Here is a 26,818-nt window from a genome sequence, read left to right as displayed (position 1 = left end):
GGGGTGGGACTTGGCTGGGCCTAAATTCGATCAGCGGTCCGGGACCGGCTTCGGGGCAAAGCTACCATGCGTCCTGGGGGCCGCGGGCGGCCCCGGCTACGGCTCGGGGAACGCGGCCTCTTGCAGCCACCTTCACCGCCCAATCGCCGCCTGCTACCGCGGGCGCAGCAGCTACCGCTGCTGCTGCTGGCGCTGGCCGTGGCCTCGGCGTTTTACACCATCTGGAGCGGTTGGCACCGCGGGACTGAGGAGCTGCCGCCCGGCCGGGAGCTGCGGGTGAGGCCCGGCGGGGGCACCACGGGGGCCCTCATCCCTCTCCTCCTTCTACCTAACGTTTCGGGTGGACATGACTTTATCACATCCTAGCTGCAGGTGCTGATGTTGTGGTCTTTAGGACGCACGTCCCTTGTTAATGGAATAAGGCTTCGGGCTTGTTCTGTAATAGTGGCTCCCCTTTAAGAGGAAGGGTCTGGAGTGGTGAAACTGGGATTCCTGGGCTCTAATCCTAAAGTCATCTATTTGGAAGACTCCCTTCCTCTCGCTGGACCTCGATTTCCCTATCAGGATTTGGGTAGGATGGAGGGGATGGGCTTAGAGGGAATTTATCCTAGAAGCCTCTGATGCTGGAACCTGCAATTAGGAAAAGGAACCGGGGCTTCTTAGGGGCGACGGCGCCCCGAGTAGGATCAGAATGGGGATTGCTGTCACGCTCCGCTCATCTTTTCCCCATCCCACCCCGCTACCCAAGGGCCCATTGATCGCGAGCCTCCCCGAAGCCCGAATGCGGAAGGTGGTGGGGCAACTGGACCCACAGCGTCTCTGGAACACTTACCTGCGCCCCCTGCTGATTGTGCGAACTCCGGGCAGCCCGGGCAGTCTCCAAGTCAGAAAGGTAAAGGGTCACACGTGACCTCTCAGACCGCTAGGGAATGGGAAATAGGCATTCTGCCCAAGACCCAAAGTGAGTGGAGCTAATATTACTCTAGAGTGACTACCAGGATGTACTGCCCCCACTAAAAGCCTACTATGTGCCTGGCACAAGTAACTACAGCCTTATGAAGTGGGTACCAATGTGACCTTCATTATGCAGATGGGGAAACTGACGCCCAGAGCAGTTGGGCATTTTTTGCCCAAATCCCACAGCTAGTAAAATGGTGTACCTACGGTTTCAATTCAAACAGGTTGGCTCCAGAGCTCGTCTCTATATTGGCTCTATATTGCTTCCCAGAAAGCACCCAGAGTCATTTGAATACTACCCGAGTTCAAATCCCACTTCAGCCCCTTGGATTGTGACCCTGGAGTAGTTTCCTAAGCTCTCTGAGCCTCAGTTTCCTCAGCTTTGAATTGAGTCCCTGATGGTCCCTATCCCACAGAGTTCCTAGAGCAGGGCTTGGCACACAGTGAGTGCTTTTGAGGAGGGAGCTATGGTTAGTCTTGGCATCAAGAGGTGGGGTCATTCCATGGCGCTTAGTAGGTACTTAGCAGAAGTGTGAAAGGAATGATTAAAACTAAAGTGGGACTTGTGAGTCAACCCGACGGCTCTGCATGGCTCAGGTCACATGGCCCTTTTTCCTATATATTCCTCAGTACCCCCATATATTCCTCAGTACCCCCACCCACCTCTCTCTTGCCACTAGTTCCTGGAGGCCACTTTGCGGACCCTGACAGCAGGCTGGCATGTGGAGCTGGACCCCTTCACAGCCTCAACGCCCCTGGGACCGCTGGACTTCGCCAATGTGGTGGCCACACTGGACCCAGGGGCTGCCCGTCACCTCACCCTGGCCTGCCATTATGACTCGAAGCTCTTCTCATCTGAGTCAGCCCCATTTGTGGGGGCCACGGATTCAGCTGTGCCTTGTGCCCTGCTACTGGAGCTGGCCCAGGCCCTGGACCAGGAACTGAGTAGAGCCAAGGATCAGGTGAGGAGTGGGGGGAGGGGAGGGGTGGAGGGCAGGCGCAACCTCTCCCTTTGTTGAAGCCACCACCCTCCCTTGCCTGGTCTTGTTTTCCTGTCACCACTACACATACAAAGCCACCGGGATCTTTCCAATTCTGAATGTCAGCTCCTGTCCCTTCTCTGCCCCAAATTCTCCCATGGCCCCTACCTCATTCCGTGCATAAGCCAGAGAGTTCTTATAGTGGCCCATGAGATGGGCCCCATCCCACTATCTAGTCTCATCTGCTACCCCTCGCCCCTCGCTCATCCTACTCTAGCTGCCTACTCCTTGTGTACCTCAAATCCACAAGAATCACTCCCTGAGGAGCATTTGTACTTGCTCTGGCAAGAATGTGCTTTTCTCAGTTATCTTCCTAGCTGGCTCCCATCCTTCATTCAAGTGTCCATTCCGATGTTACCTCTTCAACGAGGCCTTCCCATGATCTGTGGTGCTTATGTTGATTTGTCTGTCTCACACTAGAATAAGCTCTATCTAGTCAGGGATTTGGCTGCTTTCGTTTCTCCTCTATTCCCTGGGCCCAGAGTATTGCCTGGAATGAAGTAGGATGTCAGTTAAGATGAGTGGAAATAGGAAAAAATAAAAAATGAGTGGAATGAACGAATGAAAACACTAGTTTCCTCATGCTCCTCCCCTGCTTAGACCCCCTTCCCAGTGCCCCAAAGCCCAAGCTCCCTGGCCCTCCTGACCCCTCCCAGGCCTCTTCTCAAACTTTCTCTGGCCCCTTCTCTGGCCCAGCCCTGGTCCATATTGCTTCCTTGCCTGGGAACACTCTTCCCTCTGACCCATTTTGCCAGGCCGGCTCCCACTTACCCTCAGTACAAACATCCCTTTCCAACAGATCCGACATGCTCCCATTACCCTCCACGCCCTTCCTGTGTTCTCTGAGGACCCTATAATTTTTGGGAGCATTTGTCTCAACCGAATTTCACTGTTTGTATAATTATTCATTTCTGGGTGTGTCTCTTTTGCTAAACGGGCTAGAGGAATAATGATAATCAGAGCTAACCCTTTAGTTACTATGTGCCAGTTACTATTCCAGGACCTGGTTGGAATCCTACCCTATAAATAGAACTGTTATTAACCCCATTTCTTTCTTTTTCTTTTCTCTCTCTTTTTTTTTTTAACCCCATTTCTACATGAGGATACTGATGCTTTCAGAAGTTAGTAACTTACCCATGACTGCCAGGAAGCAGCTGAGTCAGGATTTGAACCCAGGCAGTCTGGCTCAGAGTCTAAGCTCTATGAGTGAGGAGACCTAGTTTGTCCCATTCAGCTTTGCAAGGGACAGGAAATGGGGGTGGGTCAAGATCAGGGCTGACACTGAGCACCAGCTCCCACAGGCAGCCCCAGTGACCCTGCAGCTGCTCTTCTTGGACGGCGAAGAGGCACTGAAGGAGTGGGGACCCAAGGACTCCCTCTATGGCTCCCGGCACCTGGCCCAACTCATGGAGTCTGCACCCCACAGTCCTGGCCCCACCAGGATCCAGGCTATTGTAAGACCAGGGTCCCACTGGGTTCGGTGAGGGAGGGAGGGGTAAGGTAAGGTTGGCAGCATCCTACCTGGCCTCTCCAGTCCTGGCCTCTCTCCCTAGGAGCTCTTTATGCTTCTTGATCTCCTGGGAGCCCCCCATCCAACCTTCTACAGTCACTTCCCCCGCACAGCCCGCTGGTTCCATCGGCTGAGGAGCATCGGTAAGGGTGACGGTGGGGGCAGGCTCCAGCCTGGGATGCAGGTGGGAGGGTCGGGGTGGGGCAGGCACCTGTCCTCCGAGAGGTCATCCAGCCTTCTCTCTAAGGCACTAATACAAAGAGCAAGACACAAACAGACCCCACAGCAGTCGTGATTATAAACAGGGCATGGGGTCAGGTAGCCTTGGGTTCGAATCTTGGCTATCCTTACCAGCTGTGTGAACTTGGGCAAGTGGCTTCATCCCTGAGAATTTCCTGTCTGTAAAGTGGGCATGATGCTAATGACAATAGGGGAACCTGGTACAGCTGCAGGAAGGGGTAACTAACATTCATTCTTACACTGGGATGACCAGTGCTTTACCTTCAGACCCCCTGCCCTTCTGATTTCTGAGAACCTTTGACCCCTGAGGGGACTGACTTTTGCTCCCTAATCCCCACTACCTCCAGAGAAACGCCTGCACCGTTTGAACCTGCTACAGTCACATCCCCAGGAAGTGATGTACTTCCAGCCCGGGGAGCCCCCTGGCTCTGTGGAAGATGACCACATCCCCTTCCTCCGCAGAGGTACTTGTTGCAGGGAGGCGTGGGGGGGAAGGCGTCCATGGGAGCCACAGATGGGACCTGGCCCTGACCCCTTCCCAGGGTGGGGGACTGCTGGCAAGCTGCTTAACCTATTTGTGCCTTGATTTCCTCATCTTTAAAATGGGGATAATAGCCCCCATCTCAGTTCCTCTCTTGTTGAGGGGGTTGAATGTGCTAATACAAAATGTAAAGGCCTTTCTTGGACAAGTGTCTGGCACGTAACAAGCATTTGAGAGATGTGAGCTGTTACTGTTTGTGCCTTAGTAATTGCAGTTTCTTCTAGCTCTTGACTTTTTTTTTTTTTTAATATATTTTATTGATTTTTTTACAGAGAGGAAGGGAGAGGGATAGAGAGCTAGAAACATCAATGAGAGGGAAACATTGATCAGCTGCTTCCTGCACACCCCCTACTGGGGATGTGCCCGCAACTGAGGTACATGCCCTTGACCGGAATCGAACCTGGGACCCTTCAGTCCGCAGGCGTCGGCTCTATCCACTGAGCCAAACTGGTTAGGGCATAGCTCTTGACTTTCAATGCCCTGGCAGCTCAGCAGAATCACCGGAGGAACTTAGAAGAACACCCAGTCGTATTTTGGGCCCACCGAGCCACCATCTCGGGCCTCTGCGCTATTTTTGCAAAACTCCCAGGTGATGCGGATGCACAGCTAGGGTGGAAGACATCTGGTCGAGGGTTTCAGATAGTAGGTTTCAGAACTGGTCTGAGCTCTGGGATCTGCCACTTACCACTGGTTGGCCTAAGGCAAATTATGTAGCCTCTCTGAGCCCCTGTTTCTTCTGGGAAAATGAAGAGATTTACACATAAAAAGCACATCTATGTGTATATTCATAATCACAGTGTTGGGAGGATGAGGTAAGATTAGGTATATGAAATGCCTGCTTCCACAGTGCTTGGCATATAGTAAGTGCTAAAAATTGCTTTTAAAATTTTTACTCTGTAATTTACTCATTCAACAAATATGCATTCTTTACAACACCTTTTTTAAAAAATATATATTCTTATTGATTTCAGAGAGGAAGGGAGAGGGAGAGATATAAACATCTATGATGAGAGAGAATCATTGATCGGCTGCCTCCTGCACGACCCACATTGGGAATCGAGCCCACAACCTGGGCATACGCCTTGATGGGGAATCGAACCGTGACCTCCTGGTTCATAGGTCAACACTCAGCCACTGAACCATGCCAGCTGGACTATAACATCTTTTTTATTGATTTGTTCAACGAATACTTCCCAAGGCAGGTACTGAGCGAAGTATTAGGGATACAGTGATGCACCAGAATACACCTGCCTCCTGTCGAGTGGTGGGACTGATATTTAGCAAATCTGGAAAAATGCAGAGAGAAGTGCTCTGAGGACAGGAACCCAATGCAGAACAGTGATTGAGAGCACAGACTCTGGCCTGCCAGCGTGGCTCAGTGGTTGAGCGTCGATCTATGAACCAGGAGGTCATAGTTATTCCTGGTCAGGGCACATGCCTGGGTTGTGGGCTCAATCCCCAGTGGGGGGCGTACAGGAGGCAGCCGATCAATGACTCTCTCTCATCATTGATATTTCTATCTCTCCCTCTTCCTCTCTGAAATCAATAAAAATATTTTCAAAACTGGGCGGGGAGGAAGAGCACAGACTCTGGAGACACATGGCCTGGGTTCAGATTCTGACTGTTGTTTACTAGAGGCGGGATCTTAGGCAAATCACTCTGACTACCTCTGTGCCTCAGTGTCCACATCTGTAAAATGGCGGTAGTTAAGGTGCCCACCTTAAAGGGTTATTATCAGAATAAAATGGTGTGTATTTGTGATGTATGGCCTTAGACTAGGGCCTGGAATGGAACAAGTACTATGTAAGTGTTAACTATTGGTAAAGTAAACCTAGTGAGGATAGTCAGACATCTCCTGGTCTTTCCATAATACTTTAAATTTTGAGTTCCTATTAATTTGTGTTATGAAAACAGTATACTGGATACATATTTTTAAACTAACATGTACCCTCATGCACTTAAAGCGAATGTTCAAGACTTCTTCTAGCGCCAGAACAGTTATCTTCCAGGGGGAGGAGAGGCCTGGGCCTCGGCTCCTGGGTCAGCCTGAGCCTGAGTCTTCTCTGTTCCACAGGGGTCCCGGTGCTCCACCTCATCTCCACACCCTTCCCCTCTGTCTGGCACACCGCTGATGACTCTGAGGCCAATCTGCACCCACCTACGGTGCACAACCTGAGCCGCATCCTCGCCGTGTTCCTGGCTGAATACTTGGGGCTCTAGCCTGCAAGGTTGACTCTGAAGGAGAAAGACCCAGCAGGGAATGTGCCAGGGGTACCGGGAGCCAGCAGATCAGGCCGGGTCCACCTCGGGCGTCCTGGCTCATCCTAAAAAATGCCTTTGGCTCTGCTGGTGCTGTTACTGGAAGACCCTTTCTCCTTTGAGTAGCTAAAGCTGACACTCTTCAAAGACATGGAAGAGACCGCTGTGGGTGAGAGCCAAAGGAATAAGAGCTTGGGTCCTGCTCTGCGGGAGACAGTTCACAAGGGCAACTGCTAGTCTTGGTTTTAGTCAGCAAACCATGGACTGGCATGTGGACCAGCAACACCACCCAACCCGGTGAATTCTCTGGGGCTGTTGTTTTTGTGGCAGTTCATTCTCCAGAGCGTCAGCCTTGCTATTGCACCGGTCCAAACCCTGTGCCCACAGAGGATGTGCTCGCAAGCAGGAGCAGGAGATGGAAGCCAATACTTGGGGACTCCAGGTTCTGCATACCCAATAGGCAATAGTCTAGAGTTTCTGCAAAACATATTCTGCAGAACGACCATAATAGGTGTTGCATGAAAAAAGGGATCAAGGAAGAAGGATGAGACATTAAATGAGTTCATTGCAAAATGTGAATTTTCAATGGTAAGACAATCCATTGTTTTCCCAAGTATTTCACCATGGAACCCTTTTGGCAAGCACCTCACAGAACTAGGTACCTCAGAAGATACTTTGGGAAACACTGGTATGTTTATGGAAGGAATAAGACAGGCCAGGAGTTACTGCAAACTCGTTATACCAAACCATCCTGTCTCTTTTATGAGTACAGGAGTGCAAGATGGTGGGTGTAACTCCAACTCCAGTGATGGCCTGAGGAAGTATTTCCCAACCATACCTAATTTTCTGACTCCACTGGAGTACTTATTAAAAATGCAGGCTACGCCCTGGCTGGTGTGCTAAGTGGTTAGTGTCGACCTGCACACCAAAGGGTCTTGGGTTCAATTCCTGGTCAAGGGCACATACCAGAAACCTTTCAGTGTACGGGATGCCACCCAACCACGCCACACAAGCCAGGGCCTAGTTTTGTGACTTTGATGGAGACCTGGTAGGTAGCAGGGACATCAGGCCAATTTGGAGGGTTATTAGGTAGTAAAGGTGAGCATTGATTGTCCTGAGTCAACGCAAGACTGGAGAAGATTCAATAATTCACGGGCTTAAACTCAGGATATCAAATGCGAGGATAAAGAGAAGTTTCTCGATTCACATTCTGCCACAGTCGCTGACATTTATCAGGCACCTACCACAGGCCAGGCACCATGAGCACTTTATATATAGCAACTCAGTCTCCCCCGCAAACCCTGAGGTAGGTATGATTTCGGTTCTCATTTTGCAAATGAGGGGGTTGGGTCTGAAATTTATGAACCAGTTGTTTACAGATTCTTACACAGGGCCATGTTCCTAACCCCATGTCCTACCTCCCTTCCAAGCCACCCGTTTGGGACCAACAGATTGTTAACAAAAAGTAGCTCCTCCTGAGGCTTTTAATTGGGTGCAATTTAGAGTGGGGTTGGGGTGGGTGGATGGACGGACTAATAACCTCTTAGAGGTGGAACTGGCAGAAGTCCAGAGTTCAGAAAGGGAAATAGACAAACATCAGCCAGAGGGTCTCAAACCACATGGAGATTCGTTTGCTCATTTCTTGTGGGCCACCATGTCCCCTCAGCCTCACAGCCATCCAGAAGTACATGAGACATCATCTCCATGTTAGAGAGGGGAAGCAGTGTCTGGTTACATCCCCAGCCTGTTTCCCTACAAGACACTTCGGTTGAGTGTACCGTGCGCCAGGCACTGGGCAAGGAGCCTGATGAATAGTTTTTGCATAAATCTGGGACAAAGATTGTGAGCTCCATTTTACAGATGAGGCTGCTGCTGGGCAAGATGCTGCTTTCCCCAGCTCCATTTGTCCCCCAAAATCGGGATCCTCAGCCTCATGCTTTGAAGGGGCCACTAAGGTGTATTTTGTAAGCACAGTTGTTGAGCGCTCTGGACGAGACGTATCATACCAATCCATTGAGGAACCATCAGTATTCTCATTTTTCATTTTAAGATACAGAGATTCAGAGAAATCCTTTGCCGAAGATCACATAGCTGGGCTCGTTCACTGCAGTGTGTCGCAGGGGTGGGCAAACTTTTTGACTCGAGGGCCACAATGGGTTCTTTAACTGGACCGGAGGGCCAAAACAAAAGTATGGATGGAGTGTTTGTGTGAACTAATATAAATTCAAAGTAAAGGAGCGGAGGGGAGAGCAAGAGAACCCTCCGCTCTTTCGGCTCCGCGGGCCGGATAGAACAGCCGAACAGGCCGGATCTGGCCTGCGGACCGTAGTTTGCCCACGGCTGGCTAGGGGTACATTTCTTTTTATTCATCCTGCTTGACTGTTTGGGCTTAATGGTTTTTTACCAGCCTGGAGTAAAGAACATCTTTAAAGGCCCTGACTGGTTTGGCTCAGTGGATAGAGTGTTGGCCTGCGGACTGAAGAGTCTCGGGTTCGATTCCGGTCGGGGGCATGTACCTTGGTTGCAGGCACATCCCCAGTAGAGGGTGTGCAGGAGGCAGCTGATCGATGTTTCTCTCTTATCAATGTTTCTAGCTCTCTGTCCCTCTCCCTTCCTCTCTGTAAAAAATCAATAATATATTTAAAAAAAAATCTTTAAATATCTTTGTACTATCCTTGCTTCTCATTCTATAATGCCAATTATTTTTTTAAAAATATATTTTATTGATATTTTACAGAGAGGAAGGGAGAGGGATAGAGTTAGAAACATCGATGAGAGAGAAACATCCATCAGCTGCCTCCTGCACACTCCCCACCGGGTATGTGCCCGCAACCAAGGTACATGCCCTTGACCGGAATCGAACCCGGGACCCTTGAGTCTGCAGGCCGACGCTCTATCCACTGAGCCAAACCGGTTAGGGCTAAATATTTTTTTCACTCTATCCTCTATAACTTTTCTTTAAAATAAAAAATATATTGATTTCAGAGAGGAAAGAAGAGGGAGGGAGATAGAAACATCAATGAGAGAGAATCATGCCCCACACTGGAGATTGAGCCTGGTAATGTGCCCTGACCAGGAATCAAACTACGACTTCCTGGGCCATAGGTCAACACCCAACCACTGAGCCACACCAGCCAGGCTATATAAACTTTTCTTTGCTGCTTTGTGGACTTACCTCTGGTTTAATAAATCTTCAGTTGTGTCTAATTTGCTGTTTAGCCACACTTGAGTTTTTACTTTTGGTTATTATATGTTTGTGGGCTTTTTCCTTTCATATCTGCTAGGCTATTATTTAATTCTGAGTTCCCTGCAGATATTTGCAAACTCTTGTATTCTCATCTGTGATGGAGTCTCATAATCTGAAGCCTGTTTTTGCTCTGTTGTTTCTGCTGGTTCTTGCTCACGCTGGTGTATTTCCATGCATATTTGGTTATTTGACTCTATACCACTCATTGTCTGAAAATTATGTGTGGGGGACTCTGGGTGACAGTTCCTTACACCAGAGGATTTGTGTTTGTTTCTGCCAGACATCTCGGCTAGAAGTACCCTGGGAAACATCACTGATGCAAACCTACCTGCAAACCCAAGCCAGAGCCAGCCTACGACTGCCAATTTTCAGGTCCACCTTTTTCTTTCTTTGGTCTTGTGCTCCCCTCAGTGTTCAGAACATCTGCAATCTTCTGGGTCATCCTTACCTCAGCCTATGGTTCAGTGGGATCTCAGCTATTAGATTTACCACCTTGGGCAGGCTTTGGCCTTGACTTCTGCCTGGCCCAATAAGGCTACAAATAGGAAACCCGTTTGTCCACATCAGCAAATGCCCTCAGAGCAAAAAATGGCTTCAGGGCCCCATGTACCTTTCCTTTAAATTTATGGCTTAGTGTATCCTTAACTGTATTTTATTGGCTATTTGATGCTTTAAAGATATTTAACTTATATTTTCAGCAGCAGAGTCCCAATAGTCTGGTCTTCCCTCGACAGGGAACAGAAGTCCCATAAAACCAAGCCAAGATTCAAACCCAGGTCTCTTTTATTCTAAAATCTAAGCATTGAATAACTACTATAGATATATCCTAGTTTCTCTGGATATTTTGATTCCCTGATAAGAATATCAAAGAATGTTAGCTGCCTCTCAAAATCCATTTTCCCTCTTCTTTTATACTTTAATTTCTTAAATGTCTTAATCCCCTTTTATTTAGTAAATAATCAAGTGAGTATTTTAAAACTTTCATTATAGGGATCTTTAGTAAGAGTTCTTTTGTTGAGCATAACGCATCCAGCTAAAAGACTACATTTCCCAGTCTCCTTTGCAGCCCTTCCATTTGGCTAAGTTCTGACCAGTGAGAAGCAAATGACGTTGAATGAAATGAAGTTAATTTGAGGACCTACTGTATAGTGTAGTACTCCCGGGAGGAAGGGGGTTTCCCTTCCTGCAAAATGGTGATGGCTAGAGTTCTAGCAGTCACGTTGGACCATGGGTTCCTGATGACTTCAGAGCCACCATACCTGCCCAACACTGGGTTTCTAAAGAAATAAAAACTATCTTGTTTAAGCTACTACTATTTTGAGATTTGAGTCCAAACTGACACAGATGAAGAGTCAAAAATAATTTCATGTTAAGGGACTTGGCTAAGGATCCTTTTCTCAGCTTTTTCCATCTCACCATGCTTGGACCCATGACTCCCTTCTCTCCCAAATCCCCTCCCTGAACAATTTACAAACCAGTCTGTGCTCAGCCTTATAAATATGGATTTTATAGAAAGGACCAATTCAAAATTGGTCAGATGCCACACGCCAGAGGCTTCCAGAACCACAGGGATGAAAAAACAAGAACAACAACAAGAAAAAACAAAACCCAAACAGAACAAACAAAAACACCCCAGACCCAATTGCCTGAAAAATCAAGGTCTCAGTTAACCAAGGCTTTTTCTAAAGAAACATATGGCTCAGGGTGGAGACCCTAAAGCCTGAACAAGTACCCAGAGCAGAAGGAAAACAACCAAATTCAAACCCACAGTCCCTGCCCACTGGCCCCCCACGCTGTCCAGAGCGAGGCAAAGGGCTTCACAGCTTTTTTTTTTTTAAGCGGTGGTGATGGTAAATAGCTTAAATAATGGGAGGAGGGAAATTTTTATAGTTCAACTTTCTTTTTCCTTCCCCTTTGGGGGAAGTGGAGAGGCTAGTTGCTTGAGGTTAAGGAGAAAACTGATTTTTATTGTTTTAATGGGGAAAACATGTAGAAATGGCAGGCTGCCATGAAACGTACCCAGTTTGATCTGTGATCGAATGGCCCCCAATTCCTGAAGAGGAGGTAAGCCCTGGCACAGGTTAGGAGAGGTACCAGCCTTGGGTGCTGCAGCCTCTTGGGAGAACACAGCTCCAGAGACAGAGAATGGGGATGGCTAGGGGGGAGCAGAAGGGGGCCAGGATGGGGGAACCGTTAAGTAGTACCAAAATTAGCTGCCGTCTGCTCCCTGCTGGTGGGTCCCTGGGGTGTAGAGTGGCAGGAATGGTGCTAGGGCTGAATGGAGAAGAAACTTGAGATGCTAGTAAAAAACACCCTCTACGAGGGTCCCTGGCCCTGGGTCTTAAGAATAGAAAACCAATAGGGGTCAGTCAGTCAGAGTGCTTTCTTAGGTCATCCCCCTGAACCCCAGCTCAGTCTGGAGGGGGATGACACTGCCTGGACTGGGGGGTAGGTAGGGCCGGTGACCAAGTCCTGGCACTCGGCACCCACAGAGAGGGGTGGGCATGGTGGGCTCCCCCCCTCCCCTGGCTTCACCTCCCCTCCTCCCGGCCAGCCCGGCCCCCGCCCCCACCAGGCCCATTGCAGGGCAGCACCCAGTTGTTATCGTGCAGACCCAGACGGCAGCCAGGCGTCTCTCGATCGGCTCGGCGGCAGCACATCCAGTAGGAGCGTCCGTAAGGCAGGTCATGGTGGTAGGGCTTAGGGTGCCAGCGGCAGAGTGACACATCGCCCTTCTCGTATCTCTTGCGGCACTGCTTACAAGGGTCATCACGGTAGAGGGGGTCTCGGCTCCAGCGCGAGTCTGTGGCCCGAACACCAAATGCTTCGATGATACCCTTGAAGTGGTGGCAGGTGCACTTGAGGGCGGCCAGGGCCCGGGTGGGAAGGAAGCTGAAGATCTTGACCAGCACGTGCTCGGGAAGCAGAAGCATGTACTGCCGTGGCTCCAGCAGTCTCTGGATCTTGAAGCGGATTTCCAGGAAGTCGTGTGACACGTGCCGGTACAGGCGGCACAAGGAGGTGTCTGCTGTGCCCTCAGCATCATCTGGGCCTGGTGCAGTGGCCGGCGAGTCTGCTGGGGGTGGCTCGGGAGGCCCGTCCGGCCCCCGGGACTGGAGGAAGAAGAGCTGGCCAGGTGGGGGTGGCTCCTCAGGACTGACCGTCAGGCACACTGTCTCCTCCTTCACATTCTTGGTACCATCCTTGCCAAAGAAGATGCACTCGTCCACCACGCCTGTCACCACCACATCCACGTGGAAGCCAGATGCTCCGCAGTCCCGGGCAGGGGGTGGAGGGGGTGCTGGGGGAGTGTCCTCGGGCCTGGCAGGGGCTGGGGCCTCCCCCTCGCTGGCTTCGTCTGCCCTGGCTAGAAGGAACTCCACGTTGCTAGGGAGGGCATCCCGAGAGGGACTGATGAGCTGGTACAGGTCACAGGTAATCTTGTCCTTGGCCCGGGCCCCTGGTCCTGGGCTGCCCGGATAGGCACAGCCTGGCCGGCCCCCACTCCCGTTGGGCAAGCTGCCGTCTGGTGCACGGGGCTCTCGGCCATTGGAGATACGGAAGGCGATGCGTACCTCCCCGGGGCCTGGCCCAGGCCTCTCCTCCTTGCGGAGGCCCTTGGCTGGAGGGTTGTCCCGCTGGGCCTCGAAATGAGCCACCGCCTCAGCCACACGGCTGCAGTCCCCGCCACCAGACCGCCGTTCAGACCCCAGCCCCTTGGCAGAACCACCCTGCTCTGCCGACACAAAGACCACAGGCGCTGGGGTGCCGGGGTGTGGATAGTTCTGCAGGGCCAGGGCAGCCCGCTGTTCCACCAGGGCCACCATCTCAGCCACAGAGAGCAGGTCCACATCCTCACTGGCTGCGGCTGTGGTCCCCTGAGCATCAGGGGGTCCCTCCCGGCCCCCTGGGTCCGGTGGAGCTTTAGTAGGCTCAAGACAGCGCCTCCTCCGCTTGGCCTTGGAGCTGTCACTGCCCCAGTGCCCCTTGACCTTCATGGAGCTGGCCCGGCTGCCACCACCACACTGGTGGGCCACAAAGAAGGCCACCTTCTCCTTTGTATTCCCAGGCTTGATGACATACCATGTATCCAGCAGGACTCGACCCTCATCACCAGCAGCTGCTGCTGAGAGGAGAGGGGCAGGCTGGGAGGAAGGGGCGTCCGTGGCCAAGGCGGGTGGTGTGTTCTCTGAGTGGGCAGGCCCATGGTCTGGCTCAGCCCTGCTGCCTGACTCAGAACAGGCTGGCGGCTTGAGGGCTGTAGAAGGTGGGCGCGGCTGGTTCTGTGAGTAGGTGCCAAAGGGCCGAGGGCACCATAGCTGGAAGGGCAGGAGGCCGCCACGGTCCATTCTGGGGAATGGTGGCAGACGGGCGGGGATCACTGCATCTCAGGACCTGGATGGTGGTGGCGTACTCCACAGGCCACCTGGACACGGGAAAGAGGAGGTTGGGAAGCTGGAAGTGCCTGCCCTCCCAGTGCCACCCTGACCTCAACCCGTCCTGTTGAAACTGACCAAATGAGACCACCTAGAACTCTATTCCTGCCCCACTGCACAGGTGAGCAAATGGAGGGCTGCCGAGGGGATGGGACCTCTCTTTTAACACCATGAGCATGAACGGAGAAGGCCGCTTGCTCCAACCCTATAGAGGCCTCCTGCTGTCATGCTCTTAAACTTCAGTGAAAATATCACCTGACAGACAACTCCTCCTTTTTCTATTTGGTCATCCAGTAGCCAGTTCCTGAAAAGACAAGAATCCCCAGCCCTGCCCACAGCTACATCTACTCAAACCCACAGAAGGAGCGAGATGGGTTGGGAAGGGGGAATCTGAGGCCAAGCCTGAAAGGCCCTTAAGAAACTGGCTCCTCCCTTTGTTCAGCTCCTGGGGACCTTTAAGGATTTCTTAAAGCCGTGTATCCTCCCCCAGAAAAATGCATACACTTGCACAATACTGTGCAGGTAATTCCCTTAGGCATAACTACAGACCTCTGGAATAAGAAAGCCTGTTCTAGCCCAGCCAGCATGGCTCAGTGGTTGAGTGTCGACCTATGAACCAGAAGGTCACAGTTCAATTCCCAGACAGGACATATGCCTGGGTTGCGGACTTGATTCCCAGTGTGGGGTGAGCAGGAGACAGCCAATCAATGATTCTCTCTAATCATTGATGTTTCTCTTCCTCTCTGAAATCAATAAACATATATTAAGTAAAAAAATAAAAAAGAAAGCCTGTTCTAGTCTAGCCTCACCAAGTTGCACAGATAAACTGAGGGTCAGAGTGAGGAAAGGTTACATGGTACAAGACCAGACCCCCAAACTTGCTTTTGGGACTTTTCAATTTAGGCGCTCTCTCCCCCCCCCCCCCCGCCCCTTTTTAAAAATATACTTTTATTGATTTCAGAGAGGGAGAGAGAGGGAGAGAAAGATAGAAACATCAATGATGAGAGAATCATTGAAACCCTTGAAGTGGTGGCAGGTGCACTTGAGGGCGGCCAGGGCCCGGGTGGGCTGGAAGCTGAAGACCTTGACCAGCATGTACTCGGGGAACACCCCCTACTGGGCATCGAGCCCGCAACCCGGGCATGTGCCCTTGGCCAGAATCGAACCTGGGACCCTTCAGTCCACAGGCGAATGCTGTATCCACTGAGCCAAACCAGCTAGGGCCAGGCTCTCTTAATAATGACCATTTTATTTTGCAACAATTTTGTATGCATGACCTAATCTTGAGGCAAATCTGCTTATGAGTCAGACATGACCACTTTTCACTGCAGGAACAACAGGTAGCATATCCCTGTCTCAATCCTTTCCTGACCCATCTGCCTCCAGACATTTCGAAACCAAAATACCTTCCAAACCTCAAACCTTCCACGTCTATAGACCAGAGGTCAGCAAACTACGTATGGCCCGTAGGCCAAGGCTGGCCTACAGTCCGTCTTTGCAAATAGTTTTATTAAAACATGTTTATTTGTTTATGGATGCTTTCCTGCTACAATGGAAGAGTTGAGTAATTGCAACAGAGAACACATGGTCTCACAAAGCCTACAACATTCATTATCTGGACCTTTATGGAAAAAGTTTGCTGACCCTTGAAGTACAGACTATCCTTGAAAATACAGGCAATTCCACAAATACCACTAAAACCCCATCTTTCATGATCGAGTCAATATTGACAGCCTCCAAACACCCACAGACGCCAGTCACAAAGACAGTTCCAATCCTAAAAATCTTTACCGCTGTTATCCCTAATCCCACATACCACAAAAATTCTTACAGCCCTGCTGAAATCCCAGTTCCTTACTAAAAAAAAATTGCACACGGCCCCTAAGACCTATAGATGCCTAAGTTTACTAACCTCCAATACATCTAAATGCCCAGGAATGGACATTAACACAGCAAAGGTGCTATCCCTCTCAGCTTAACCACCCCCGAAATCCTCCAATCAGTTCCTATCCTCATCTCCAGAATATCAATGCCCCCCAAAATATCCAGACCCTTCCAAACTCTACTTTAAACTTCCAAACCTATAAATATCCCCTCCAGCACAGAAGACCCCAATCTCAAGGAACCCCTCACAAATCCCAGCCTACCAAGAACTCCTACACAGTAATTTCCCAAACTCACAGATGCCCAAAAAGTCCAGTTTTCTGAAATCCCATACTCACCTCAAACTCTTTCTAAACCTTCACGTTATTCCCTAATTATACAGAAGCCTCCAAAATCGCAAAATGACTCACTAACACATAAACGCTCCCTAATACATAAAAGTAACCAAACCATACATTTCTCATCAAAGGAACATTACCCCCCCTCAAACCAAGAAACGCTACAAATGTTTTAATAGCAGACATGTGCTCACTGCAGGTCACTGGGAGCTAATTAGGTACTGTTCTAACAATTCCTGCTAATCCTCCTGGTCCCCAAGAAGCAGGCAGTGCATTAGTCCTTGTGTCCAGATGAGGCACAGAAAGGATAAACCCCAAATCCGAAGTCAGATAGGCAGGAAGAAGTAGGGACAGATAGGCAAACGCCCAGGCGTTCTTGCTCCAGAATTGGAACTCCTGTATTCTTTACTTTGCTTCTAAGTCTCTCCGTGAGCTCCTCAAATCATATATCCACCAAACACCCCAAACCACAAAAGAGGCCCCTACAACACACCGAACCTGTCACATTATAAAAGAAACCCAAACCCCAAGGCACCCTCTAAGCTCAAGGGAACTCTAAGTATTCCCCAAGCCCAGCATACACTTGCCCAAGGCCCAAAATATCGTTTCAATACAAAGGGAATCTCCCAATTTTGTAACCGCCCCCCCCACCCCGAATTCGCCAACCCCCTGAGACGACCCTCAAAAGCTAGACACGCCCCCAAGGCACCCTCACCGGCGAGCCCCGCCCCCTGCGGCGGGAGAAGGTGGAAGCCCACACGCATGCGTACAAGAAGAAACGGGCCCGCCCACTCACTCCTTTCCTCTGGCAGTCGCGCGGCTGGGAGCACTAGTTTCCCTCCGCCCCTTTGTTGACAGAATCGCGCGTGACGTCCCCAGCCAATGAGCGGCTGCCGTTCGGGGCCGTGCCCATATAAGGAAGGCCTTGGCCAAGGGGCCCAACTTCGAAAGAGGGAGGAGTAGGCAAGAGGTGACGAAGGAGGTGTGGAAACAGCGGCATGTAAGAGAACGAGGAACAATTCCTAACTTCCTGCTAAACGGAGGTACAAGGCCAGGACCGAGGCCACCGCATTCAAGGAGAGGTTTATTACAGGACGTTCCCTTTAAACAGGAGCCCTGATTGACAACTGAGATTTAAAGGGCCAAACAGCTCTGAGATTGAGACTCCAGGGCGGAAGAAAGCAAGCAGGAAGATGTGAGAGTGCCCAGCTTTGCTTGGGAACCATGGGGACCACGATTTGGGACAGCGGGATCACCTCACCCTGAAAACCAAATAGCAGAACTCTGCGACGGCCAGTCTAAACCCTTGGGCTTGCCATTCAAGGCTCAGGCCCTGTATCCAAAAGAACCTCTCCTTCCAGTCTTTCCAACGAGGCACCCCAAATCTGACGCAGACTTAGTAATAAAAAGAATATTGTACACCTCAGCAATGACTTTTAAATATTGATTACCTGTTAAAATATTTATATAATTTAGTTAATTAAAATACTTAATCTCTTCTTTGACCTTTTTAATGTGGCTACTAGAAGATTTTTTAAATTACACATATGGCCTGCATTATACTAGTATTTCTACTGAATAGCACTGGTATAGATCCTTTTAATGCCGGGCTGATTGAAGAGGCACCCAAAGGTGCCTCCACTGCAGGCGCCTGTCCAGGCATCACTTATCCCCCACCACACTGCTCCAGCCTTACCCGCTTCCAGCCATCTCACACATTGCAGCTAGAAGGGTCTGGCACAAACCTGACCCTGTCCCTACCCAGTTCAAAACATGCCAAGACTCCTCAGTGCTCTTGGGGAAAAGCCCAGGTACCTGACCAATCCAGCCTCATCCCTCCCTAGTCCTCCACACCCGCAATGGGCACCTAATCAGCATAGAGAGTAGTTATAATAGCCTTTTTGATGCTCAGTAGGAGCTATTATCATCTGCACTATATGAAGAAACTGAGGCAGGACAGGCTGACTAACCAGCCCAAGGTCATACAGAACTGGTGTGACGAGCAGATTACTGTGCTCTATTCTTTCACTATATATTTGCTGGGGTCTCTGCTCAGCCATCCCCTCTTCCAAGATGCTAACCCCTGGTGGAGGGGACAATTTGCATATTAGCCTTTTATTATATAGGATGTACAGTGAGTGGCCAGATTATTATGTGTTCAGAGATCATAATAATCTGGCCACTCAGTGTATTCCTTAGAGCTCTTTCCCTCTAGTCTTTGCATTTGCTGTTTTTGCTAACTAGAATGCTTTCCCCACAAATCTCCACATAGCTCAATTCCTTATTTCATTCCAGTCTTTGCTCAAATGTCACTTTAACAGAGAGCCTTCCCTGAGCGCTCTTCCTGGAAACTACCCATCTGCCCAGAGGGGGACCTTTGGGTCCCCTTGTCCCAGCCCTGCCCACTCTGGGTCATCACTGCCTAAAGATGGATTAGTCTCCTCCCCTGGACTGGAAACCCCCTGGGGGAGGGGAGGAAGGGCCAGGCTATCATGGCCATCGTGGTGTCCCCAGCAGCACTGCCCAGCATGAGACCAGATGAATCAAAGCTCCCTTCCCTGCAGCGCCACTCCATGTCCTTCCTTCATGAGGCCTTGGCAGTCTCAACGCTGTTTCACACCCAGATCTGTCTGTGTCCTAGCTGGAGAGATCACTGGGGCAGGATTTGCTAAATCCTCACACACTGAGCCAGGAAAAGGCCCTACGTTAGATCAGCTTCCAGAAAATGATCACAACACAGAAAAGCAAAGTAAAAAGACGAAAACAGACTGACCAAGCAACTACGAACCAAGAGACAAGTAGAGTGACATTACCACTTAAAAAAATCTTTTTGACAAAAGCAAAAGGTATTATTAGGGACAAAGATGGCGATAAAACAAACTGACTCATTATACAAAAAAGTTCTCAACCTAAGTGCTCCTGAGGCAGAAACCTTAAGTAAATTAAGTATCATGTCATAATTTGGCCTCAAAATAGAAACAGTCTTGATTAAAAACAAAAAACTATGTAGCTTAATTCCTTGATAGTAAAATAAGAGAAAAGGAGTCAGCAATCTAAATTAAAAATTCAAGGCGGGCGCTAGAATATGCTTTTAACAATATTTAAGGCTGTTTTGCCCTCGCTGTTAGGCTCAGTGATTAGAGCATCAGCCCTTGGACTGAATGGTCTCAGGTTCCATTTGAGTCAAAGGCACGTACCTCGGTTGCACGCCTGTTTCCTGGTCCAGGTTAGCATGTGTTTGGGAGGCAACCAATCAATGTGTCTCTCTCACATCAATGTTTCTCCCTCTCCCTTCCACTCTCTCTAAAAATCAATGGCGGGAAAAATATCCTTGGGTGAGGATTAACAAAAAAATATACATTTAAGGCTGTTTGGATGAATGCAATGTGAAAATCAGTCTTAATGAAGTCTTTACTGTATGTCTAAAACATGGTATAATACACAAGGTATTCTTGCCACTGGATATTCTTCAATAAAAGTTTAACTGCAAAATAACAACAATAATCATAATAATCATAATAATAATAGTAAGTGCTCCTAATACTATAGCCTCAAAATATATACAGCAAAAAACAAGATAACAAAGAGTTTGACACATCCACAACTGTAACGAGAAACCTTAACATCTCTCTCCATATAGATCAGTTGAAAAGATAAAATTAGTAAGGATCCAAACCACATAATGAATACCCTGGATGGGTTGCCCCCAACAATTTGAGAATCGACATTTTACATCCCTAGCCTGACAGTCAGAGGTTCTCCTGCATGCTGGCCCTGGGTTGGGTGCTCGGGACACAGAGATGACACCGAGCTCACCAGGAAGAGCTCATGGGAAAGGGCAGACCTCCGAAGGCGCAATCAGGACCAACATGAATACATTAGAGAGAAAATGATGGTCACAACAGCAGTTACCACTTGAGCACTCACTGGGAGCCAGGCTTTGCTCTCAGTGCTCTATAAACATTAACTCATTCAATTCTCATCTCTCACTATTTTTAATCTCATGCCAAAGATTAGGAAATGGAGACACAGAATGGCTCAGTAATTGGCTTTGGACACAGCTTTGTGGCAAGAGCTTTGAATCGAATGAACTTGGCTGTCTCCAGAGCACAAGTTCATGGTTTCATTCACTGAATATACGGGAAATTTTGCAAGGATCATCTTGTTCAGTCCTCAGTACCTTTTTTTTTTTTTTTTTTTTTAAAATATATTTTTATTGATTTTTTACAGAGAGGAAGGAAGAGGGATAGAGAGTTAGAAACATCGATGAGAGAGAAACATCAATCAGCTGCCTCTTGCACACCTCCTACTGGGGATGTGCCCGCAACCAAGTTACGTGCCCTTGACCGGAATCGAACCTGGGACCTTTCAGTCCGCAGGCTGACGCTCTATCCACTGAGCCAAACCGGTTTGGCCAGTCCTCAGTACCTTTGCACTCTCTGTTCCCCCTGCCCAGGATGCTCTTCCCTAGAATCCACAAGGCTTTCCCGCTTACTCCTCCAGGTTTGGCTCATAAATCACCTTCCCCAACATATACCCCTTCCCTGATTTATTTCCTCCTTAGCATGCATTACTATCTAATATACTATAAACTTCACTTATAAAGTTTGTCAGCTTCCCCTCACTAAAATAAAAGCCCCTCCCCGCCCCCAGGCACTATTTTTGTCTAGTTTTGTCACTGCTCTATCCCCAGCTTCTAGAACAGCGCTGAGCATCTGGCTACTCTAAGTGTGGCCCCAGGGCAGCAGCCCCTGGGAGTGTCTGTTAGAAATTCTGCAGCTACACCTGCTGAGTAAGAGCGTGATCTTCAACAAGATCTCTAGCGCTGTGGTATGCACAGCTGAGTTTGAGAAACAATGCCCCAGTGCCTCGTAGGTGTGCAATGCATATCAGTTTGAGTGAATGAACAAACTCCTAACACTGCCAATCACTCAGGACATCATCTATTTGGGACCTTGGGGGGAAAAAAATCGGGTTCCAGCCACGTCCAGGAAATCCTGAGCCCAGGACGAAGGTGTCTAATGCCCTCCCAAGCCACATGGACTCTCTTCCTCTTGCAGCACCTGGCGCTGCTGAATGACAACGACCTCCCCTCCACCTGTGGGTTTCTGGAAGGCTGGACCTCTCCTCAAAGGTGCAGCTCCAGCCTCCACACTTGGCTCACTGGGATAGTTCAGCTCTTCCCACCCCATCCTAGCCAGAGAGCGCTTTCCAGACACAAATCGGGCCATAGCACTCCCCTGCTTAAAACCCTTCCACGAGAGGTGCAAACTTATTAAAAAAAATAATAAAAATACGTTCCTTGCTCAGGAAGCTACTGCAGAATTTGCTTCTCCAAAAATGAAGGGGTAACCAAGAAAAAGGAAGCGATCAGATTAGATCAATATGATCCAGCCCAGAAAAGAGGCAACAAGAATCCCAGGGAGAGACCAGGACAGCTGTGCAGCAGGTCGAGGGAGGTCTCCAGAAACGCACAGAAGGAGGAAGGCTGACAAGGAGCTAAGTGTGCAACTTAAGACGTAAACAACATCAACAGCAAACCAAAGAAAGAAGGAAATGATAAAAAACAGATGCCTGCTCCCCTCTCCCCGATGCTGACTCCCCTTCCCCCACCTTGGGGTGCCTCCATCCCAGCATCAGGGCTGTCAGGGTCATGCCCAGCACAGGGCTGGGCACAGAGCAGGTGCTCAGGGTATCCACTTGCTCAATCACACAGGAATTAGCGGCAGGGCACCATGGCCCTATTCCCGGTCCTGCTCCTTCTATCCCCAACTCTAGACACTGCCACCCACCCCACCACCACTCTGTCCATAATCCTGATCCATCCATAACTGTCTTGGCTTTTATGCCTCAGGATCTGCTGACCTCTCTCTCTCTCTGGCAAGTTTTCCTTTCTTTCTTTTTTTTCTTCTCTCTTTGTTTAAAGGCAGACTGCCACATGCAGCGCCTCATTTGGATGTGTCCGGAGTCTTGGAAGCTTGACTACCCCACGTTCTCCTACAAATGGACCTTGAGAGCTTGCTTGGAGGTTCTAGCAGGGGAGCGCAGCTACTCATATACCCTTGACCGAACACCGGTCCTCTCCTCTGGGGGGAAGGTCCTCCTCTTAGACCGAGCACAGCTTCAGGAGGGACGCACATGGATAAGTGAGGGAGGAGGGGACACCCGCTTAGCCAGCCAGATCAGCCGAATCAACCCTGGCAATCAATGGGGTGACAGATGTCGCAGTCAGATCACCTTCACATCCAAGTTTTCCTTTCTGACTAGTTAATAAGCTCGTTAACAGTAGGAATCATAAATTCAAATTGTCAGGGTCTAGAGACCCAGGACACAGACAGAATCCAAGAAAGGCCTGTCAGCACCCCAGTGCTCCCCACTTCTGGGGGTGTGAGCTCAGGCAGGATGCTTAACTCTCCATGTCTTAGTTTCCCCCACTGTAAAATGCAGGTAATAACAGCATCCACTCACGGGTTAGTTGATGATTCACTGAGATCAGCCAAGGAGAGCATTCAGTGCCAGTTAGACACCACGGAGAGCCTCATTATTCAGGTGCTGGGATCATTAAGAAAAAGTAAGACTACCTAAGAGTTTGGAAATCACTGATGGGAGCCAAAGACTTCTTCCCTCTTTATTTCACATTCTGAAATTAAACTGATCCTAGTCCCTCAAAATAACCAAGATATAGCCATTCCTTTGTGACTGTTGGGTACTGGATCTCACTTATTAATTGAACAGACATTTACAGAGTAGCTACTGTGTGCCAGGCCCTGTTCTGGAGAGAGGGACAATAAATACACAGTAAGTTTCAAGGTGGCAAGTGCTATGAGAAACAAACACAGTAAGAGGGATCGGGATGTACAGGGAGGAGGAAGGTCAGATCTTTTTCTATTTTGTTTATTCATTTATTTTTTAATCCTCACCTGAGGATATGCTTATTGATATCAGAGAGAAGGGAAGGGAGAGAGAGAAACATTGATGGGAGAGAGAAACATTGATTGGTTGCCTCCTGTATGCTGCCCGACTGGGGATCAAACCCCCAAACTTTCAGTGTATAGGACGCTGGTTTGCTCCAACCAATGGAGCCACACCAGCCTGCGTGGGAAGTTATGATCATAATGAAGGTGTCAGATGGCATCACAAAGCAGGTAATAAGCCACGTCTTTTTTTCCCCCCACTTATTATTTTTTTAATTCTCACCTGAGGGTATTTTTCCATTGATTCTTAGAGAGAGGGAAAGACAGAAATATCAATGTGAGAGAAACACATCGATTAGTTGCCTTCTGCACACCCCCTGAGCAAGCCCAGGCCAGGGAGGAACCTGCAACCGAGGTACATGCCCTTGACCGGAATCGAACCCGGGACCCTTCAGTCCACAGCCGAAGCTCCATCCACTGAGCCAAACCGGTAGCCACGTCTTTTTAGAAGACCCGTGCTTTTAGGAATAATATGGATTACCATAGCTGCTAGAAATATATCATTAAAAGTGGTTAAAAAAAAAAAAAAGCAGCATTTTGTACAAGTAAGCTTCAGACAAACGCAGGCTAAAAACACATTTAAGACATCAAGAAAAGGCAAAATAACTTGGGACGCAGACATATTTTCTAAGAAAAACAAATAAAGGAAAGGGGGGGGGGTGGTGTCACATCACCTCGGGCGCCCAGACGTGACATACAGGAACAAGGATGAATGAGAGGTTGGCAACTTTTCCCCAAAGCTGTATGATTACAGATAATTCACTGAGAGGTGGAGACAAAGTGTTAAAAATCCATGAAAACAGTGACAAGCAGCCAAAGCTGGCATGAGGGGCTGAAGGTGGATCAGAAATAGAGAAACCCAAACCAGGAAAAGGAGCACAAGTGCCACCAGAGCTGCAAAAGTGCCCCAGCGTTGTGGCAACAACGCGCTCCCCGAGGGCAGGCCCCAGCACACAGTAGGTGCTTTATCAACACTGCGGACTACCCAAGAAATAAACCCACATTTCCCAGAAGAGAAAACTGAGGTCCAGAGGGGTTAAGTGACTTGCCCAAAGTCACACAGTTGATGGGTGATGGAACCAGGATTCAAATCTGGATGTTCTGGTTCTGGAGTGCACGCTCAATAAATTGTTCTTGAAAGAATGAAAATCATTAAAAGACTTCACGCTTACTAAGGGCTTCATAAGCACTAGTCATTTCATATATTAACCTCACCAACTCCTTACAAGAGCTCACGGTTGGAATGTAGCCCCATTTTACATATGAGAAAACTGAAGTCCAGAGTGAGAGCGCAAGGTGGCTAAGGACACACAGCGGCAGAGGTGGGATTTGAACCTGGACCTCTCTGACATCAATGCTTTTCTATCACAGTCAGAGAACTTTCAAGATAAACTCAGGACCAAAGTGTTTCAAGATGAATTTACAAAGTTGCTGAATTGCCATGTGAGGCCCTAATGACCAAAAGTGTGAGGGTTAAAAAAAACAACAACCCACAGTTGTTAGAAATATTTCCTATTCATTGAAATACCTGGAAATGGGCCAGGCTGGGCATTGTCAAGTGAATTATTTATATTTGGCTGGGGATAGAGATGGGAATGAGGACAGATTGAGTTTCTGAGCACCCCCTCCAGGAGTCACCTTGGGAGCCCAGGGGTAGAGGATGGGGAATTAGAAGTCATGATATGGGTGGACCTGGGAGAGAAAAGGAAGGAGGCAGCCTGGTTGATATCTCACTCACTGGTCCCTCTCTACTGCCTTCTGTATTTCCCTTTCACGTTAAAAAAAAAAAAAAAAAAAAAAAAAGACACTCATGTACTGAGCACTTACCCCAAGTGCTTTACCTGTTTACCTCCATGAACCTCCATTATAACCTTCCCGGGGTTACCGATCCCATTCTATAGTTGAGGAGTGGCCAAAAGACTTGCCCAAGGTTACACAGCAGGTAAATGGCAGAACTAAAATTCAAACGGAAGAAAAGTCTCTGTCCCACTCATGACTCTATTCATGACACTGTACTTCAGTCCAAGGAGAGGGGACTAAATTACAGTGGTGAAAGCCAGATTCTGAGCCAGGATGCCTAGGTTGGAATCCTAAATCTACCATTTAATGCTGGATGACCTTGGCAAAGTTGCTTAACCTCTCAGTGCCTCTACTGCCTTTCTGTAGAATGGAAGTAACAGCACCTACATCTTAGGAGTGTTGTCAGAATTAAATGAGTTAATGTGCACAAACAGCTAAGAACAGGGCCAGGCACTTCCTCAACAATAAGTGTTAGCTCTAATCTAGTAAGTGTTAGCTGTAATAGACAGAGGGGAGCCCCTGCATGCTTCTGAACTAGGGTGTGCCCAGATCAGTGTCAGGTTTTCAGAAAATGCCCCCGGGGCTGGACTGAAAAGGAGGGAATCCATTAGCACCTGTGACCCAGTCACATTCCTGGGGTGGGGAACTTCTCACCAACAGCTCTGAGCCTGAGGACTCATTGCCAGCCAGGGTAACGATCTCATGGCGCCTCCCCTCTTCTCAGAGGCAAGTTGTTCCCACAATACAGATAAGGGCACACTGAGTTTCAGAGAAGGGAGACTTGCACAGGCCACAAAGGAGTGGCAGAATAAGAGATCTGAATGCTGGACTACCCATACGTATAAACCACTACACTCTTCTAAATCCCACTGGAGAAATAAGAATGCAAAAGGTTGTCTCGATGACCGGTCTGGTCCTATTACCTTACAGTTCTGACTGTCCAGTTTATCGGGAGTCTCTGGCTAGACTACAAAAACTATCGCTACATCCAGGCTCCTAATCTCATGTTCCCATTGCAGCCCCAGTCCTGGAGCCCAACTCACACGCCACTCTACCATTGATTTCTCTTTCCCACTATCTAAACTTGCTCTCTGGTTCCCAATCCGACCCAGAGGCCCACATCCACCACATCCACAACTGGCCTCTCCCTCCGGACCCCCTCATTCACCTAGCCCTGACCACCCATGCTTTTTCATATCCCCCAGGTTAACCCCCTCAAAACTGCCCCCATCAGGGCCTCTGCCTGGACGCCTAGTCCTTTCTCCAATTCAGGACTCCTTTCCCTAGCTCTGAGCCCCCTTTACAATCAATCCCAAAGCTCGACTCCCTCACCACCTCCAACACCCATCCCCAGCCCCCATTCCTCTACTCCCTCCGGCTCCCATTCCCCCCAACCCCCTCCCACCAGCGATTTCCCTTCGTTCAGCCCTTTCTTTAGCCCCTACCTCTTCCCTCTCGCCACCCGGTCCCGAACCCCCACCTCGGCTCTTAAGCGTCCCCCGGCCCCCGCTCAGGGTTCTCACCATCTCCCCGCGCCGAAGCTCCCTCTGCTACGCGGGTTTCCCCCCACTCGCTCCTCTCCAGCCTCCCCT

At 49.2% G+C, this 26,818-nt stretch overlaps 2 protein-coding genes across 8 annotated transcripts; one reads left to right on the top strand and one right to left on the bottom strand.

Moving 5' to 3' along the window:
- On the top strand, positions 1-11,102 carry QPCTL (glutaminyl-peptide cyclotransferase like). 3 transcript variants are annotated; one of them, XR_013959223.1, is made up of 9 exons: positions 9-276; positions 749-892; positions 1,638-1,919; positions 3,299-3,451; positions 3,551-3,650; positions 4,095-4,211; positions 6,363-7,135; positions 7,767-7,853; positions 10,075-11,096. XR_013959223.1 is itself a non-coding variant. In XM_080645093.1 (7 exons), exons 1-7 carry the CDS (start codon positions 67-69, stop codon positions 6,506-6,508), a joined length of 1,152 nt encoding a protein of 383 aa, XP_080501219.1. In that variant the 5' UTR covers positions 9-66; the 3' UTR covers positions 6,509-9,061. The 3 variants fall into 3 exon arrangements, 1 of the variants encoding a protein (XP_080501219.1); XR_013959222.1 differs by having other exon boundaries at positions 1-276; positions 6,363-7,853; positions 10,075-11,102; XM_080645093.1 differs by lacking the exon at positions 10,075-11,096 and having other exon boundaries at positions 6,363-9,061.
- Positions 3,655-26,818, bottom strand: FBXO46 (F-box protein 46). 5 transcript variants are annotated; one of them, XM_080645092.1, is made up of 3 exons: positions 26,750-26,818; positions 12,409-14,220; positions 3,655-3,757 (listed from the first exon to the last, which is right to left on the bottom strand). In XM_080645092.1, exons 2-3 carry the CDS (start codon positions 14,141-14,143, stop codon positions 3,750-3,752), a joined length of 1,743 nt encoding a protein of 580 aa, XP_080501218.1. In that variant the 5' UTR covers positions 14,144-14,220; positions 26,750-26,818; the 3' UTR covers positions 3,655-3,749. The 5 variants fall into 5 exon arrangements, with proteins under 5 accessions (XP_080501218.1, XP_080501214.1, XP_080501216.1 ...); XM_080645088.1 differs by lacking the exon at positions 3,655-3,757 and having other exon boundaries at positions 11,280-14,220; XM_080645090.1 differs by lacking the exons at positions 3,655-3,757; positions 26,750-26,818 and adding an exon at positions 25,254-25,290 and having other exon boundaries at positions 11,280-14,220.

The sequence above is a fragment of the Plecotus auritus genome (assembly GCF_963455305.1).
Source record: "Plecotus auritus genome assembly, chromosome: 10".
Lineage (NCBI taxonomy): Eukaryota > Metazoa > Chordata > Mammalia > Chiroptera > Vespertilionidae > Plecotus > Plecotus auritus.
The sequence above is the reverse complement of the archived record's forward strand: the minus strand, read 5'-3'. Positions and strand labels throughout refer to the sequence as shown.